Source organism: Pituophis catenifer, unplaced genomic scaffold (genome assembly GCF_029215685.1).
Source record: "Pituophis catenifer annectens isolate HBS135680 unplaced genomic scaffold, rPitCat1.0.hap2 SCAF_2, whole genome shotgun sequence".
Classification (NCBI taxonomy): Eukaryota; Metazoa; Chordata; class Lepidosauria; order Squamata; family Colubridae; genus Pituophis; species Pituophis catenifer.
In genome coordinates, this window is record NW_027256882.1 from 44,888,034 (window position 1) to 44,904,381 (window position 16,348).

At 40.5% G+C, this 16,348-nt stretch overlaps 1 protein-coding gene across 1 annotated transcript; it reads left to right on the forward strand.

Moving 5' to 3' along the window:
• Nucleotides 1-2,529: 2,529 nt before the first annotated feature.
• DALRD3 (DALR anticodon binding domain containing 3) lies at nt 2,530-15,824 on the forward strand. Its single transcript, XM_070936824.1, has 13 exons — nt 2,530-2,718; nt 6,374-6,672; nt 6,959-7,224; nt 7,819-7,877; nt 7,970-8,095; nt 8,687-8,757; nt 9,846-9,904; nt 10,891-10,973; nt 12,214-12,337; nt 12,754-12,812; nt 13,871-13,984; nt 14,350-14,418; nt 15,254-15,824. The coding sequence occupies exons 1-13, from the start codon at nt 2,530-2,532 to the stop codon at nt 15,371-15,373; spliced, it is 1,638 nt and encodes a 545-aa protein (XP_070792925.1). The 3' UTR covers nt 15,374-15,824.
• Nucleotides 15,825-16,348: the final 524 nt, after the last annotated feature.

Here is a 16,348-nt window from a genome sequence, read left to right on the forward strand (position 1 = left end):
TCACAAGCCTGTCTCCAGTAAAAGATTCTAAAGCAAACTTACATGATGGATTAATCAACATTAACTAGACCTGTGATGGCGAACCTATGGCACGTGTGCCACAGGTGGCATGCGGAGCCATATTAGTGGGCACGCCAGCTCAGGTCTGGGGCGCATGCGCGTGCCGGCCAGCTGGTTTTCGGGCCTTCTGGGCCCACCAGAAGTAGGGAAACAGGCTGTTTCCTGCCTCTGGAGGGCGTGGGGAAGGCCCGTTTTTCTTTCTTACCTGGCTCCAGATCCTTTCTATGGATCTGGGAAGGGCGAAAACAGCCTTTCCCATTCCCTCAGAGGCCCTACGGAGGCTGAAAGGGCCCATTTCCCGACTCCCGGTGGGACAGGAAGTGACTTTTTTTCTGTCCCCAACCTCCCGAGACCCCTAGAGAGGTTCTGGAGGCTGGGGACAGCAAAAAACATCACTGCCTGTCCCACCGAGAGTTGGGAAATGGGCCCTTTCAGCCTCCGTAGGGCCTCCAAGGGAGTGGGAAAGGCTGTTTTCGACCTTCCCAGATCCATAGAAAGGATCTGGAATCAGGTAAGAAAGAAAAATGGGCCTACCAGGCCATTATGTGCCAGGAGTGGGGGTGGGTGGGGTTGCGTGCGCATGCGCATGGGCACGTGCATGCGCTACCCTCCCCCCGCCCCCCCTCTCCTGGCACGCGATGGTAAAAAGGTTAGCCATCACTGAACTAGACCAATAGCATCACAGAAGGAGTACAACTTTATATGTTGCTCTTTGTTCTTGGTCACCTGTGAGGATTATATAGCAGAAAAAGATCGTTACAAGCGTTATATGGCCACCATCTATGAATGGCTAAAATCCTAGGATATTAATGGCAAAAATATATCAAATAACTATAGAAAATATCACAAAGGCATTTGAGATCTTTGATAATTCAAAAAACTGCAAATATAAAAATCCAGTGCAGATCCATAGAGCTTTGGATATTAAATAAAAATATGAAATATACAAACAAAACATTCATTATCCATATTCTGTTTGTATTTCTTTTTGTCTGACAATAATGTTTTACTGCTTGTTTTGTTCGCTTTCAAGTTTCCCCATGGTGTTATGAATGAATTTACCTAACAAAAGGTAGTTCTTGAGCTTTTGAATGAATCTTTGAAAAAAGAAAACACTTTTCATACTAAAAATCATGAATTGGAAACAAGAAACCTCTCTAATACTGAGAGATACTGCAGCTACCTAATGGTTACGTGATCAAAGCTATTTACACAAATCCATATAAAAAGACACATTTCCACCTCTTAGAAAGACTTGAGGGCCAATTTGAAAACAATACAGGTAGTCCTCAATTTACAACAGTTCATTTAGTGATCGTTTGAAGATACAACAGCACTGAAAAAAGTGACTAAATGATCATTTTCACATGACCATTGCAGCACCCCCATGGTCATGTGATCAAAATTCAGACTTGGCAAGTGACTCATGATGATTGCAGTGGGTCTGGCTCATGTGATCACCTTTTGCGACCTGACGCTTCGCTTCACTTTATTTGTCAAGAACGTATTAGGTAATTTATATAATTATAAGCATGAATTGAATACATAAAATAGATACAAGTAGAGGAAACATTAGGACAGGGATGGTAGGCTCTTATGCACGCCCCTTAACCACTTAACCACTGTGTTACTAACTTTACTGCAGTGATTCACTTAACAACTGTGGCAAGAAAGGTCGTAAAATGACACAAAATTCACTTTACAAATGTCTCACTTAGCAACCGAAATTTTCAGCTCAGTTGTGGTCGTAAGTCAAGGACTATCTGTATATGACTTGTTAGCATGTGGATCTAAATAGCAATGAAACAGCTTTTCTTAACTGAAACGTGATTATATACAGATCAGAGTACTAGTCCCTGCAAATTACAATGCAATGGGATATCTCAAGACAGCACTTTTACTGTGGCATAAAATTTTCAAGAGTAAAGTTAATAATGGAGCAGAGGCCATAAAAGCTTGAGTTTGCTAGATGGATATAACACAAACACACACACACACACACGTGTGCATATCTGTGTTTTCAAATCTCGTAAGGTATACTGGTTTCAGATATCGGTTAGTCCCGTGTTTCTCAATTTCTTGGTTGCTCTCAGATGTTTGGACTTCAACTCCCAGAATTCCCTAGCCACACACCTGAAAGCCTCCAAAATTGAAAAAAAAAATTGCATTAGTCTAAAATCTTCCAAGGAGAAAGAAAAACAGCACAAAAGCGCGCCTTGTTAGTCTATTTAAAAACTATACGCAATAAGTAAAAGGAAGTAACTTCGAATCCACTTTGGAAGCAGACCAGTGAGAAGTAGCAAAACACGCCGTTCTATACAGATTTCCTCCCCCTTCCTCGGGACTTTTCTTTCCCAACGTCACTTCCGTCAACCTCGTGCAAGGAAACCCCCCCCTCGGTTCCTGCCCTCGCGAAGAGCGTTGTAGAGTGTTTCCCCTTTCCCCCCCCCACCCGCACCCTCTGTCGCTATGGAGACGGCCGACAGCCAGCTGCGCGTGTCAGAGACCCTGGCGGCGTTCAACGCCTTTCTGAGTGGAAAGGACGGAGATGGAGCTCGTGCCTCCGTTTGGTTCAAAGAGAGCAGCGCCCGAAATTTACGGAGCCGGGACTTCCTGGCCCCCAGGGCCGCTCTGAGGGCCATCTTCGCGAATGGACAGGTGGGGGCGGGGCTAAAATAGGGGGCGGGGCATGGAGACGAAAAGGGCGGGAGGGCTGACCGTTAACAAATCTGTGGAGATTCTCAGTCATTCAGGTTATGGTTGTCCCAAAGGTGCTTTTTTTCAGGAGGCAACTGGACTTTCTTGTTTTTTCCTTTTGAAGATGTTTCGCTTCTCATCCAAGAAGCTTCTTCAGCTCTGACAGGATGGTGGGGAATGGAAGGATTTATATTCCTTGCAAGACAGCTGGACATTTGCATCCTTTTAGAGCAGTGTTTCTCAACCTTGGTAGCTTGAAGATGGGTGGACTTCAACTCCCAGAATTGGGAGTTGAAGTCCACCCATCTTCAAGCTACCAAGGTTGAGAAACACTGTTTTAGAAGGTCCTTGAAGCACTTGGAGATTTATCTGTGTCCTCAGGGTCACCTGAGTAGGGCTAATGGTTCCTGTAGTCTGCAGTTTTTCTTCATGCTCCCACACCATTCAAAGGATGTTCATCCCAAATTGCATAGCTAAAAGTCTATAAGAGATTCTCAAATCATCCAGGTCATGGTTATCCCATGGTTATCAAATCCTTCCATTCCCATCAGCCAGCCAGAGCTGAAAAAGCTTCTTGGATGAGAAGTCTTCAAAGAAAAAGTCCAGTTGCCTCCTGAAAAAGCACCTTCGGGATAACCATGACTTGGATGACTGAGAATCTCCATAGACCTTTAACTATGCAATTTGGGATGAACACCCTTTGAATGGCGTGGGAGTATGAATGGATTTCCAAAAAAACTGCAGACTACAGGAACCATTAGCACTTCTCAGGTGACCCTGAGGACAGAGATAAACCTCCAAGTGCTTCAAGGACCCTCTGAAAGGATGCAAATGACCAGCTCTCTGCAAGGAGTACAAATCCTTCCATTCCTCACCACCCAGTCAGAGCTGAAGAAGCTTCTTGGATGAGAAGCGAAAGGTCTTCAAAGAAAAAACAAGAAAATCCAGTTACCTCTTGAAAAAAGCATCTTTGGGTTATTAGTTAATGTGCGAATGAGTTACATAATTGCACCTGCCAACCTTGCTGCGTCTCTCCAAAGGTTAAATAAATGCGACCTAATGCATGGGGCATTAGGCCAGGCCATTGGGAAACCTTAGGGCTGTAGGCTAGATTGGGAGTTGAAAAAAAATCATCCCTGAGGAACATAGAAATAAATTAGTTCTGTATTATTGTAAAGTAATATTGCTTCAATATTGTAAAATATATTGTAATATTGTAAAGTATATTGCTTCAAAACTGAGGCACTCTGAGTTTGACATGGAACTGATGAGAAACAGATCCCTCAGTTTAAGAGACCTTTGCAAAGGGGCTCCTTTGCCCACCTGAAAATACAAATTGCCAAGTAATTCAGGCACAGCCAAAAAAAATACCAGTATATATTAAGGGGAGGATGAAGTCTTTTTATAAGATACAGAAACAAATGATACAAATGATATTTGGTATAAGTGATATCGGTACATCAGAAAGCAAGGGGTCAAATAATGAAATGCATTGTGAGTCTTGAACAATAGAAAAATAATTATTCTAGATGACATTCCACAGGTGCCAAATGTATGGGTTATGTTACTCTTTCCCAGCTGGGTTTGTGTCTTTCCTAAAACTTATGAATGTATTCAAGGATTTTCAGAATATATTCTATCATTTAGTGTTGAGAAGTTCTCATAATACCAAAAGAAATAGCTTTGGCTAAGAAGAAGAAAAAATATTTTCCTGAAGTTAGAAAAGAGGCCTAGACTTCCATGTTAAAAATACTAATATCAACTTTTAAAATGCCATTAATGAAACCTAAAACTCTTAACCAAGTTGGTTATATATCTACTAATCTTCACGTGTTTAATTATTAACCATTTTCTTGGCTCATACAGTACACTGAATCATATCCTATCCAAATGGACTGCATTTCCATGACATAATAAGCTTAGTGTTAATCTTGATTCTGCTTTTATGGTTTAGCAAATACAGTCTTGTTAGGTTATGGTTCAATGTAATATGTGAATCCAGGCAGTGGGTTAATTCAGTGATCAGATGGAATATACGGCATTGTGTGAACATAGCCCATTCTACAAGAGTCTCAAAAGTTTACAGAACAGAAGCTTTGAGAATATGGAAGGAATGGAGTCACATAACGAAAACAGAAATCCAGCGGCAAATACACATTCACACACACACACACACACAATTTAATACAATAATAAAAGCAAATACAAACTAAACTCAGAGAGAGAATAGAAAGATAGAATAAAAATGTAAAGAATGTTTTCAAAGCTTTAACCATTGCCTTTTGTATATTGAATAGAAAGTCCTTATCCAGATCATTCTCTTGTCATTTGTGTTTCCACTTTAGCTTTCTTCTCTGTCTCATAATTCACAATTTTTTTATTACCCAATGTTCTAATATTTCTGCATCAGGCAAAGTTTGTTTTATATTTATCATTCCTTCATTAACATCTTTTGGGCATAGTCTATCCGTAGAAATAGACAACATTGCTGATGTTTCTGACATAGCTACAATTTCTGGTCCCATTCTTTAAAAATCTCCTGGAATATTTGTGTGAGTTTGAAAATCCCTGTGACCAAAATCCAAAAACAACTTTTTTCCCCTTTTCCTTTTCTGCCTGGAGTTTTTAGTCCCCTCTAGTGTCCAATTTCTGAAATCATAAAATCTCAAATCTCTGTTATGACTTAATATAGATAGATCAATTTAGTTCCTATGAAAAGCTATTTATTTATTTCTAAAATCTCCAAACTGGTAAAATTATCAATATTCCAGATTTGACTGTACTTTTAATTCATTTTCTTGGATCGAAATCTTGTTTAGCTTGCTGTTTATTTCCAATTCTTTATTGTCTTAAACTTGTGGTTAATTTATTTTGGTTCAAGAAAGAAGATAATTTCATCAGGTAGCTTTTCAAACTTGTCATTCTGAAAGTCTCTGATAGCTTTAAGATAATTAAATAGGCAATTTCCCAAAGTGATTAGAAATTGAGATTAGCTAACCAGATATCCTTTTTAAAAGCTCTGCTGTAGTTGTGATGGCTTGATTCCTTTATCTCCTGGCACTCAAATCAGCCGGAGACTGCTGTCCTGTGGTCTCTTCATGAGGAGCAGCCACCAGGAATACACATGGGTAATCTCTCCTCCCCACTTTTTTGGACATTTAATTCTTCCATCCATTGGAAGTCCAAAATTCAAAAGTATTTCTTAACAACATACGTTATAGTTTATATAATAGATATAGAATTAATCTATTTTCTTTTGTATTCATAGGAGAAACTAGTACCCCATCATCTACAATTTTTTTTTTTTTTTAATGTGATTTATATGCCGCCCTTCTCCGGAGACTCAGGGCGGCTTACAATGTGCTAAGCAATAGCCTTCATCCTTTTGTATATTATACAAAGTCAGCTTATTGCCCCCACAACTGGGTCCTCAATTTACCTACCTTAGAAAGGATGGAAGGCTGAGTCAACCTTGAATGCCATTGTTGTGGTTTATTCTGGAGCTTTAAAATCAGAATATCTTTCTAATGTGTGGCATGGTTTGTTTCTGTTCTTGAACAACTAGCACCAGAAGGATGTCAAATCTACTTGTCTTTTGTGTTTTATATTGTGCTAGGTTCCCAAAGACATCATTGAGAGTGTACTTTCACTGAAGTGCCCAGGAGTGCCTCCCATTCACAGCTGTCAAAATGTTCCCGCTGGACTGATTGTGCAATTGGATAGACCAGCAGTCTTTGAGCAGATTCTCACAGCTCTTCCTGTATACACAAAGCCTCCTTTGACATCCCAGGGACACTGCATCATCCTCAACTGTGTGCCCCTGCATGGGCGGAAAGACCTGAAGTCACTCAGTCTGGGTCATCTGAGGGCCATCCTCATCACTGACCACTTGGCGGGCCTGCTCCAAGCTCAAGGGTTAGTGCATGGAACGAGCCTTAATTGTCAAATCACTTTACAGCTCAGGTTCTAAAAACATGTATGACTTTCCTACTCCTTAAAGTCCTTTCATTTTGGGTTGTCAAGGTATTTATGAGATGCAAATAGATGCACTTCCATTGGCTCATGGCCCTTTAATCTATTATTCCATTATGCTGTTTTTCCAGAGGATTTTCTGCAGATTATACCGTATTAGCAGTGGCATGAATGCAATGATTGTGAGCTTGTTTGCTGTAGAATTCCTTTGTTTGTTTTGCACAAACAGAATAAACGTGCAGCTGGTTCCAGCTTTTGTTGATGAGGAAATCCATCAGTTCTTGCAGCAGATACAAGTTGATTGGCCTTCTGGGTCAGAAGCTTCTCGAGTTCCTAAGGACATTCTGGCCTTGAAGGAAACCCTTTGCCAATGTCAATATACTACATTTATCCCGGCAGACCAGGATGAAATTGTATGTAAACTGCACTTGAAAGAGTTCCGGGAGAAGCAGGAGGGACTGGAAGGCTATGACCCCAACTTGGATGTCTTTCTTGGTAAGTGGTTTACATTCCTTTGGATAATATATGGATTGATTGATTATATGCCATCAAGTTGTTTTTGACTTCTAGCAACCATACAGATAAACTTTCTCCGTGATTAATATGGAAAAATAGCACTATTATATCCATCCTCATGCAATAATCCTGTAAAATAGGTTGCTGTGAATATTTTAATTTTATGGATGGACTGAGATGATGCCTTGCAGGATTTGGAACCCTATTACTGATTCAATTTGATTTTAGTTGCATACGGTACTTCCTTTCAGAAGGCTTACAAAACAACAATACACATTGTGTTAAACTACCACAAAAAAACAATAAATAAAGCAAGAAAAACAATGTTTATTAAAAAAAAAAAAGAGGGAACTGACTTTCTTATTGTGAGCTAAACCGGGTCCTGCTCTACTGTTCATTGGTCAGATGGATGTTACACACAAGAAAGGATTTTATAGTTAGAGCTACAGAGCATTTCAAATCCATATAATTAGGACTAAACAGTCCATGAAGTAGGACCTCCAGGATATATACAGTATACATATAGTGATTTCAGCCTGAGTGTCCTTTTGGTAATATCCTTTTTGGTTTCAGTAACAGAAGAGAAGTTGCACCATGTGGCTGAGCTCCAGCATGTGGCCCAACAATGCACAGTGAGTAGATTGACAAAGGTTTGGCTCATGGTGGATGGAAATAGCAGTCTTACCTGTCTATGACTCTCCTGGGAACTGCTGTTCTTCTCCAGGAGGCTGTGCCAGGAGTTTACTGTAATATTGTGCATATTGTGAACAATGAGGAGGCATTCCAGCAGCAGAAGGTGGATCTACTGTGGAGATTAGTAGCACAGCCAGAATCTTTCACAACTCACCAGGTATGGAATGGTCTGTCTTCTGGGAAGGGTTTTTTATTATTACTATTGTTTATTTTTGGTGCTTTCAAATCAATATTGATTCCTGGTGACTTCCTGTACAAGTTCCTGCGGTTATGTTGGCAAGACTTTCATAAGTGGTTTGTCTTTGCCTTCTCCTTCCTATGGCTGATAGAGAGTGACTGGCCCAATCATCAACTGGCATTGTGGCTAAAGTGGAACTAGAACTCTCCCTGTTTCTGGCCTGTTGCCTTAGCCACTATCCCATACTGGCTTCTGGGAAGGATATATTATATACAATACAATCAAACATTTCCTACTTGATTGGATTGCTTTAAGAAAAGATGACATGCTTCTTTGTGTCATCACTAAAGCTAGCCTGTCCCATGTCTCATGCTCAGCCCATTCCAGCAACCCTGCTCTGTGACTTTTGCTAAACAGTCTGGGTATCTTATCTACCTCCAAAACACCTATTCCTCTGTTACATGCTAACATCCTTTTATAAAAAGTGAAAAGCAACTTAATGATGGAAAGTAAATTATGTCAGGAGATTGCTTGTGATTAGTGATTGGTATTTTTTTTTTTATTTCTTAGAAACACCTTGTTTGTGGGCCTGTGAAAATTATCTGTACTGATTCTTGCATGAATGCTTTTCAGTACTACCAGTAAGTTCTCATTCTCTCTCATGATTTCAGCACAGTATCATTGAATTCCACTTATGTCAGCAGACCTCTTTTCCTTCTTGAACAAGCTGCTGATAACACTCTTACTTGATGCTCCAGAAAATAAGGTGTGGCACAGCAGCTTACCAAGCAGATCAACCCCTGTTTTACTACCAGTTGAACTTGTCTGATTTGTGAAAATCTGTAACATTCTTCTTCTATAGTAGAGTCCCTGAGAAGGCTCTAAGAAATGGAAAGGCAGGTTTAGTAGTCTTGAGCTAGAAGGACAGTCCTGTTGGTGGGTAGAATTCTGTGTTCTCATTTCACACTGAAACTCTCAGTTATAATACTAGAGCCAGAGCTGACAAAAAGGACAGACTTCTTCCTGTAAGACTTCTTCCTGAGAAAATAAGGGTTTTCCATCAGATTAATTTTGGCAGCCAATAATACAAAGAGAGAATAAATACAAGAAAAATACTCTTTCCCCTTGACATAAATTTCAGTATTTTGGTAAAAGAGAAGCATGTGGCTGGTCTGAGAAAATACCTTAAGAGACATCTCGGGAAGGCTCCTGTTGGATCACACAACTTGGACAAAGTGAATGGCAGCATGAGCTTTGAGCCTGCATGTAACAGAGCCAGCGGTAGAACACTGGTCTGGAAAACACTATCAGACAGGTAGTTGGGATTAATGGTTAGCAGAAGATGAGCTAACAGTCCCACCCATGCTGGTCCAGGGCTGAGGTGCATTACATTACTGTGGCTGTATTTCCCCCCACCCCCACCTATTTCCATGTGTCTTAGCAGCTATAGATTGTTACAGTAGAATATACAATAAAGGAAGAGTTGGACCATTATGAAATGAATACTTGAAGGAAGGGGAATTCTTCTTGGAAAGATTCTTAAGCTCTTTTTTAAGCTATTGTAGAAGAAGAAGAAGAGTTAACCTTTTCCATCTTTCAATGAAGAGAAGGGTACCCCATGATAAATTTACTGTTTTGAAAATAGCAGCAGTGATATTGTAGGCAGTAAGCCAAATGCACAGACATACATGGTTATTTTAGCTGAGATCTTGCTGTTTGTAACTTGTAGACTACGACACTCCCAGATGTATAAAGCTTCAGTGCTGAAATATGGAGATCTCTCTAAAGGTAATTGTCCATCCTGCTATGTATAATCATCGTTTCCCTCTCTTTTTATTGTGCTCCTTTTTGGAAACTAAGATGTTTCACTCAAGAGAATAATGATGATGTATTTTATTGCTGGATGGCAACTTGTTTTAGTTAGAACCAGGGGAAATATGTATTATATTATCTATTTAACTTGTTAGATTCTGTGAGGAATTGCTGTGTGCCAAGAGAATGTTTTTTGGGCCCAGAGGTATCCAGTGTGCTTCTGTACCTGATATGAACTTTGGACTTTTGTGCAGCAATGAAAGGCTCAAAAGAACACTCAGTTATATAGAGAGACTGTTAACCTCTTCATTAACCACTTAAGCATCACACACACAAATTTTCATACTCCTTTGCCTTGTTGCACCCTGGCGAGGAGGAACCAGGGAAGACGGGAGCATTCCATAACATTCCATCCCCATTGCTCTACACAGCCTTCCTCTTTATCTTTTGACAGTGACATTCTGTTAACATTCCATCATGTGGTTGTCCTGCTACTAGGATGCTGGGTCAAATGTCAGTTGGTACATGGTGGTGAACTTTTAGTCTCAGGATTGACTTCCCTGCCTTTTTACCTTGTTTGATTCTACACATATGCATTCTTTTTCTAAATTTTGATTGTTCTGTTCTGTCTACCCCATCCAAAATTTTAGTTCCGTTAACTCTTCCATGGCTGTATGTTGCCTTGAATTTAGATCTTGCCAGTCACACTTTCAGTTTAATTGTCTGTCCAACTGCTTGAAATATTTTCTTATGAGTCTTGTTAAGTTTTCTAGTTTTTACATTCAACTTCAGAAGGAAATCAAAGGCTTCCCCTTCTAGATCCTCAATTAGCTTTGGTGAGATGTATAGCACATAAATTTGATTAATTAATAAAATAAATTATTGAGGGATGAGTTTCATAGAAGGTTTTTTTTCCCATTTGTGATGAATAGTTCTTTTTTCCTCTGATGTCCTTTTTGCAGATGCCTCGTGGACCAAAGTAATCAGCATACTGACATCAGCTGCTATCCGATTTGAGATGCTGAGTATAGTTCATCAGAATCAGGTAAGCAGTGAGGTTCAGCCTCTGAGTAGAAATAGTAAGACTGCCTTCTGTGCAACTGAAATGTGGAATAATTTTGAAAATACACAGGCTTATATCTAGAATAAAGAGTTTATGCTAATCCAGCATAAAGAATGAGTGCCGTGTTATAAACATAATGTGGTCATAAACTTAGCTAAATTTGCATGATTATTGAATGCAGAATTTGTTGGCATGGGAATGAATTATAAGATTTGTGGACTTGTTTATATTCCTGTATTCCAGATGAAGCTGAACATGAATTATGAGGAAAAGGAATGATATCTACTCTAGTAGCTTTTCCTATCTTAAAATTTTCAAGATATAAACGTTTTTATTCTGGTGCTATGTATGGGATCATGGGAAATAACATTCTTAACATCTAGAGCAGGGGTGTCAAACTGGCGGCCTATGGGCCGGATGCGTCACACACAGACCACGCCCACCCAAGCTCCATGAAGCGAAAAAACTTCGTGATACGTCACGTGACAGCAATGTGACACAGCGAGTTTAACACCCATGATCTAGGGGATCCACAAGGGGGAAGGCAATGGTATATGGGATACCAAACAGAGATTGCTATCACGTTGATGAATTTTGGGGGGAGGGGGGGGAAGAGCAAGTGAATCGTTGTAATGTCACTTCTTGGCAAAGGGCAATTTTAGCAATTACTTCAGGCTTCTGGATGTGTTAGCCACTGCAATTGGCCTTCCCCAACCTGACTAGGCATTCTGGGTGTTTCAGTCCCAAGATAGTTGGGGTCACCAGAAGGGAAAAGGCTAAATAAAACAGCTTTTTATATAGACTGATTGGTGCCTTAATGCAGCAGAGCCCAGCTAGTAGTTTGCATACTGTAAGGTGGGATTGAGGTTAAGACACTGAAACTTCCAAGTCTTCCTTGGTGGGCTCTACATTCTCTGGCAATCTGGACCTAAATTAGAAAATACTGAGAATGAAAGCTAAGGCATGACAATTGGACTTCTTGTTGGTTTGAAACCTTTTGCTGCTTATCCAAGTAGCTTCTTCAGTCTGATGAAAACTTAATAATCTTCATCAACTGAGAACCATGGCTATAGTATTTTCTTTTAATTCATTTCTCATAGCGGAACCTTGATTTAGGTAATCTACGGGCAAGATTACGGGAGCAGAGTTCAGGAACTCATTGGCAATAGGACTAGAGCTTTACTTACTTTCTTGCCAAGAGAATTTGTTTTTGCTCCCTCAGGTTTTCTTGGATGTAGAAGAAAACAATATCTCTATGAAGGGGACCAAAGGTGGAGCCTTTGTGATGTATAATTGTGCTCGACTTGCCACGCTCTTTGAAACATACCAGAGATCAGTAGAACAAGGTGAAAGTCTTTTTGGCTTGTATACTGGCTTCATCCATGTTTCTGCTTGGCTGAATTGGCAGTCTTTGCATTATTTTGAAAGAGCCCACTCATCTCCTCTTTATCTTAATTGTTTACATACAGCAATATAAATATAGAGTGGTTTGCAATACAGTAAATCAATCTGCTAAGTAATTTTAAGTGTGTAAGTGAAGGAATTTATAATAGAAAGCTTATTAAGTTGCATATAATTTGCATTGGCTTGTTAGAGTAATTATCTTATTGATACAAAAGGAAATAGTGGATCACGATAACTGGTCCTCACCAATCTTCCATCATGCCACTACAGTGCATTAACTTAATTTTGTTTCCATCTCTGACTAATCTTCTTACATTTCTTGCTTACTGTGATAACTAATATCTGCCATCCAATTCAGGTCTGTATCCAGTCTTTCCCCAGTCTTCTGAACTGAACTACTCCTCTCTCAGGGAAGAGGTGAGCAAAGAATTACATAGACCCAAGCTTGGAGACCTCTCTAGAGTCAATTGAATAGTCCGATGCGTTGGAAATGAAAACTTCATTTTCTGGATAAAAGATTGTTTTACCTAATTCCCCAATAAAAGATTGCTCCCAATAATTTAGTTTTTCCTTCCTTCCTTCCTTCCTTCCTTCCTTCCTTCCTTCCTTCCTTCCTTCCTTCCTTCCTTCCTTCCTTCCTTCCTTCCTTCCTTCCTTCCTTCCTTCCTTCCTTCCTTCCTTCCTTCCCCATAGCATATATGCCAGGGGTCCTCAAACTACAGCCCACAGGCCGGATACGGCCCCCCAAAGCCATTAATCCAGCCTGCGCGGGACTACAAGGCTGCCCCGCCCACATCGTCCCACCTACCTGCCGTCACCCACCCACCTTTTAGAAGCTGAGGAGGCCAAAAACAGGCCTGTTTTTGGGTGGAGGCCCATTTTTGGCCTCCCCAGGCTACAGAGAGGGAGAGGGAGGGAGGGAGAGAAAGACACACACACTCACAAAAACAAGTCCTTCACACACACCACGAGGCAGCCACATCCCTTCACTAACCTCCTTTCCACCCTCAGGAGCATAACAAATTAAAGTTTAACTTGTGTGCATTGTTTAATGGACTGCTAAATTGGCCACGTCCACCCAGTCACATGACCACCTAGCCACGCCTACCCAGCCGGTCCAGCCCCCAAACAGTCTGAGGGACCGTGAATTGGCCCCGTGTTTAAAAAGTTTGACAATTCCTGATATATGCAGTACCACCTCATGACACCCCACTCTTTCCCCCCCCCCCCATTCTTTTGCTTAAATAGAGTGTCGAGGGAAAGATTGCTGATCCAGTACTTTTGTTTATAGCATGGGAGTGGGAAAAACAAATATTTTGGAAGGGGATCATGGTTTCCACTCTTCCCCATCCTATTGACTAATGACCCCGATGAAGCCAGGATTGATGCTTCTACCTGCTAGGTGCAATATGGAAATAGCAAATGGAATGGATTCTGTTGGACAAACCCGGGCCTCTGCTCTTTGTTTTCTCTAGGGGGAATGGCTCTTGTTATTCAATAGCATCCTGCCTTTCCAGGAGGTCTTGACCCTCGTAACCCAGCTCCTGCTCCCCAGTGGTGGACTAAGAATATCAGTTAGCACGGAGGCGGTAAGATGGGCTATTGCATGGCAGAATGTTATGGCTCCTTTCCCTTCCTTCCTCTTGTTTTGGGGAACAGTGTTAGCATGTTATTCCAAACCCCAAACACTTAATTGCTGTTGAAGTTCAGACTCCAGATAGGGGAGATATTTTTTTCACTTCAGAGGGTGCTTTGATCGGGATAATTATTAAATTCCTAGGCATTAGATTGCTTCTGATTCAGTCTCTGTGATGTCCAATTAAAAAAGACCTCAGATAGCACTTTTGAAGAAATGTTTTAATCAACTCCTAGACACCAACTGTCAGCAACCTTAATTCTCCCAAGGTATTTGTACTAAGAGAAATGAAACTGTAGTGCTTCTGTTATATTATAGATTTGTAAGTTCCTGATTCAGCTGAGCATGGATTTCAGTTCCTACTACAACCGAGTGCACATTCTGGGGGTAAGTGCTCTGGAAAGGATATGAAGATACATAAAATTCAGAACGTAAGTCCAAAATGCACCATTTAATGCCTCTCATTATGGCAAATAGAACGAAAATGGTGGGTTTACTGTGAGACAATGACACTTAAAGCACTATGAATAATTTAACCTGTTTTATCTGCCTGTGCTGTTAACTGTAGCATGGAGACTCCTACAAAACCTTTTATCTGATCAACTCCTTTTATCTCATTCCCAGCCCACTATGGAGGCAGGCTGAATTCATCCTTAGCTTTTACAATTTTAAAGTCGAGTGTAGGGTTTTTTCCCAATACATCTCTTGGCTTGCAAAATGATCTATGACACAATCTGGGTGATTTGTTGTTTGTGTCTCCTCAGCATCTATGGAACTATGAACACATCCTCTTCTGGATGTTGTCCTTCATTGAGATTTTTTAAAGCAATAGTAAGCTGCCTTTAAATTGTTACATGTGGGAATCCTCTTCTTTGATGTGATCATGATATCAATACCAATTTTATACTCCAATAGCATCAGTGTTTCCCCTCTCTGCTGGCCAAAGGTTCCATAACACTGGAAAATCCCATAGCACAGAAAAATTCCTCCTTACTGGTTACTAAAAATGAAATTCTCCCATTATGGCTGTTTATTGTGTGAATCCAGCTCATATCTGGATGGTGAAATGCATCTTTTCCAAGCACAACCACAGAAAAAGAAAGAAAAGGGAGAACATGAAAAGATTTCATCCCTTTTTCTTCCCATCCCGAAGTTCATCCACAAGAAAGCTGTATCTGTTTCTCTCCACATCATCTTGATCATTACTTCTGCCTCCCAACAGGAACCACGTCCCCATTTGTTCAGCCAGATGTTTGCCCGGCTGCAGCTGATGAGAGCTGTGAGGGAAGTGTTCCACAGTGCCCTGGCCACCTTCCACCTACCTCCTCTAAGTCAGATCTGATGAGATTGGTCTCATACCTGGGCTCGGGAACCGCCTCTGCCTCCCTTTGGTGAAGAGGAAATGGAGAACTCATTCCGATGAGTGGGAGAATGGAGCATGGGATGTTACACTGTACTGACTAATGGACAGCTACTCAGTATATCCTTGCAGGACGCACATTTTGTTAAAGCCCTGAATTGATAAAAACAGGATATATCAATTTCTTCTGAAATGATTCCGAAATTCTTGGAGATAATGAATTCCAGTCACGGAACAGAGAAAGAGGCACATACCCTGTATTATAATTGCCTTGTTTCTGAAGTTTGTTTTAGATCGCACTGGGTTTAAGCAGTGTTAAGCCAAATGAATACAATGCTGGTGGATGCAAATGACTGTTTACTTACATGTTTTTAAAATTCTGTTCTCAAATTGGAAACATTTATTTTCATACAATTAAACAGAAAAAAGTTGATACCAGTAGCAGGGCAAGAGTGTGTAAATAAAATAACGCGGACACATGGAGATCTGTGACTGCAATTCCTTGAGGGTTCTCTGTACAAGCTCGTCTGTGCTGTGGTACTAATTTTATCTAAACATCAGAAGGTGGACAAAGGTTCAGTTATAGTATTGGTCTATGGCTTATGAAAAGACAAGGGAAAGAAGGTTGAGATTATAATCACCAGTCTGCTCAGCATCCGCTCTCATGAACAATAACATTATATGGAGAACAAAGTAATGTAATAAAATGTGTGCTATCTACCTTTATTTTTATCCTCATGTGCCCATCACATGGCCCATCAGTACTGATGTAGTGGACATCGCAGTTCTTTGTGTAGGGTGGTGGAGACATTTTCTTTGGGGAAATGTGTCAATGATAGACATTAATTATTGCCACCGTTTCATCAGACCAATGAGTGATTTGCATTTAGCCAATCTTGATGGTCACAATGTGGTGGCAGTTTACAAGGGCAAGGTGAAATTGCAGCTGAAATTGAG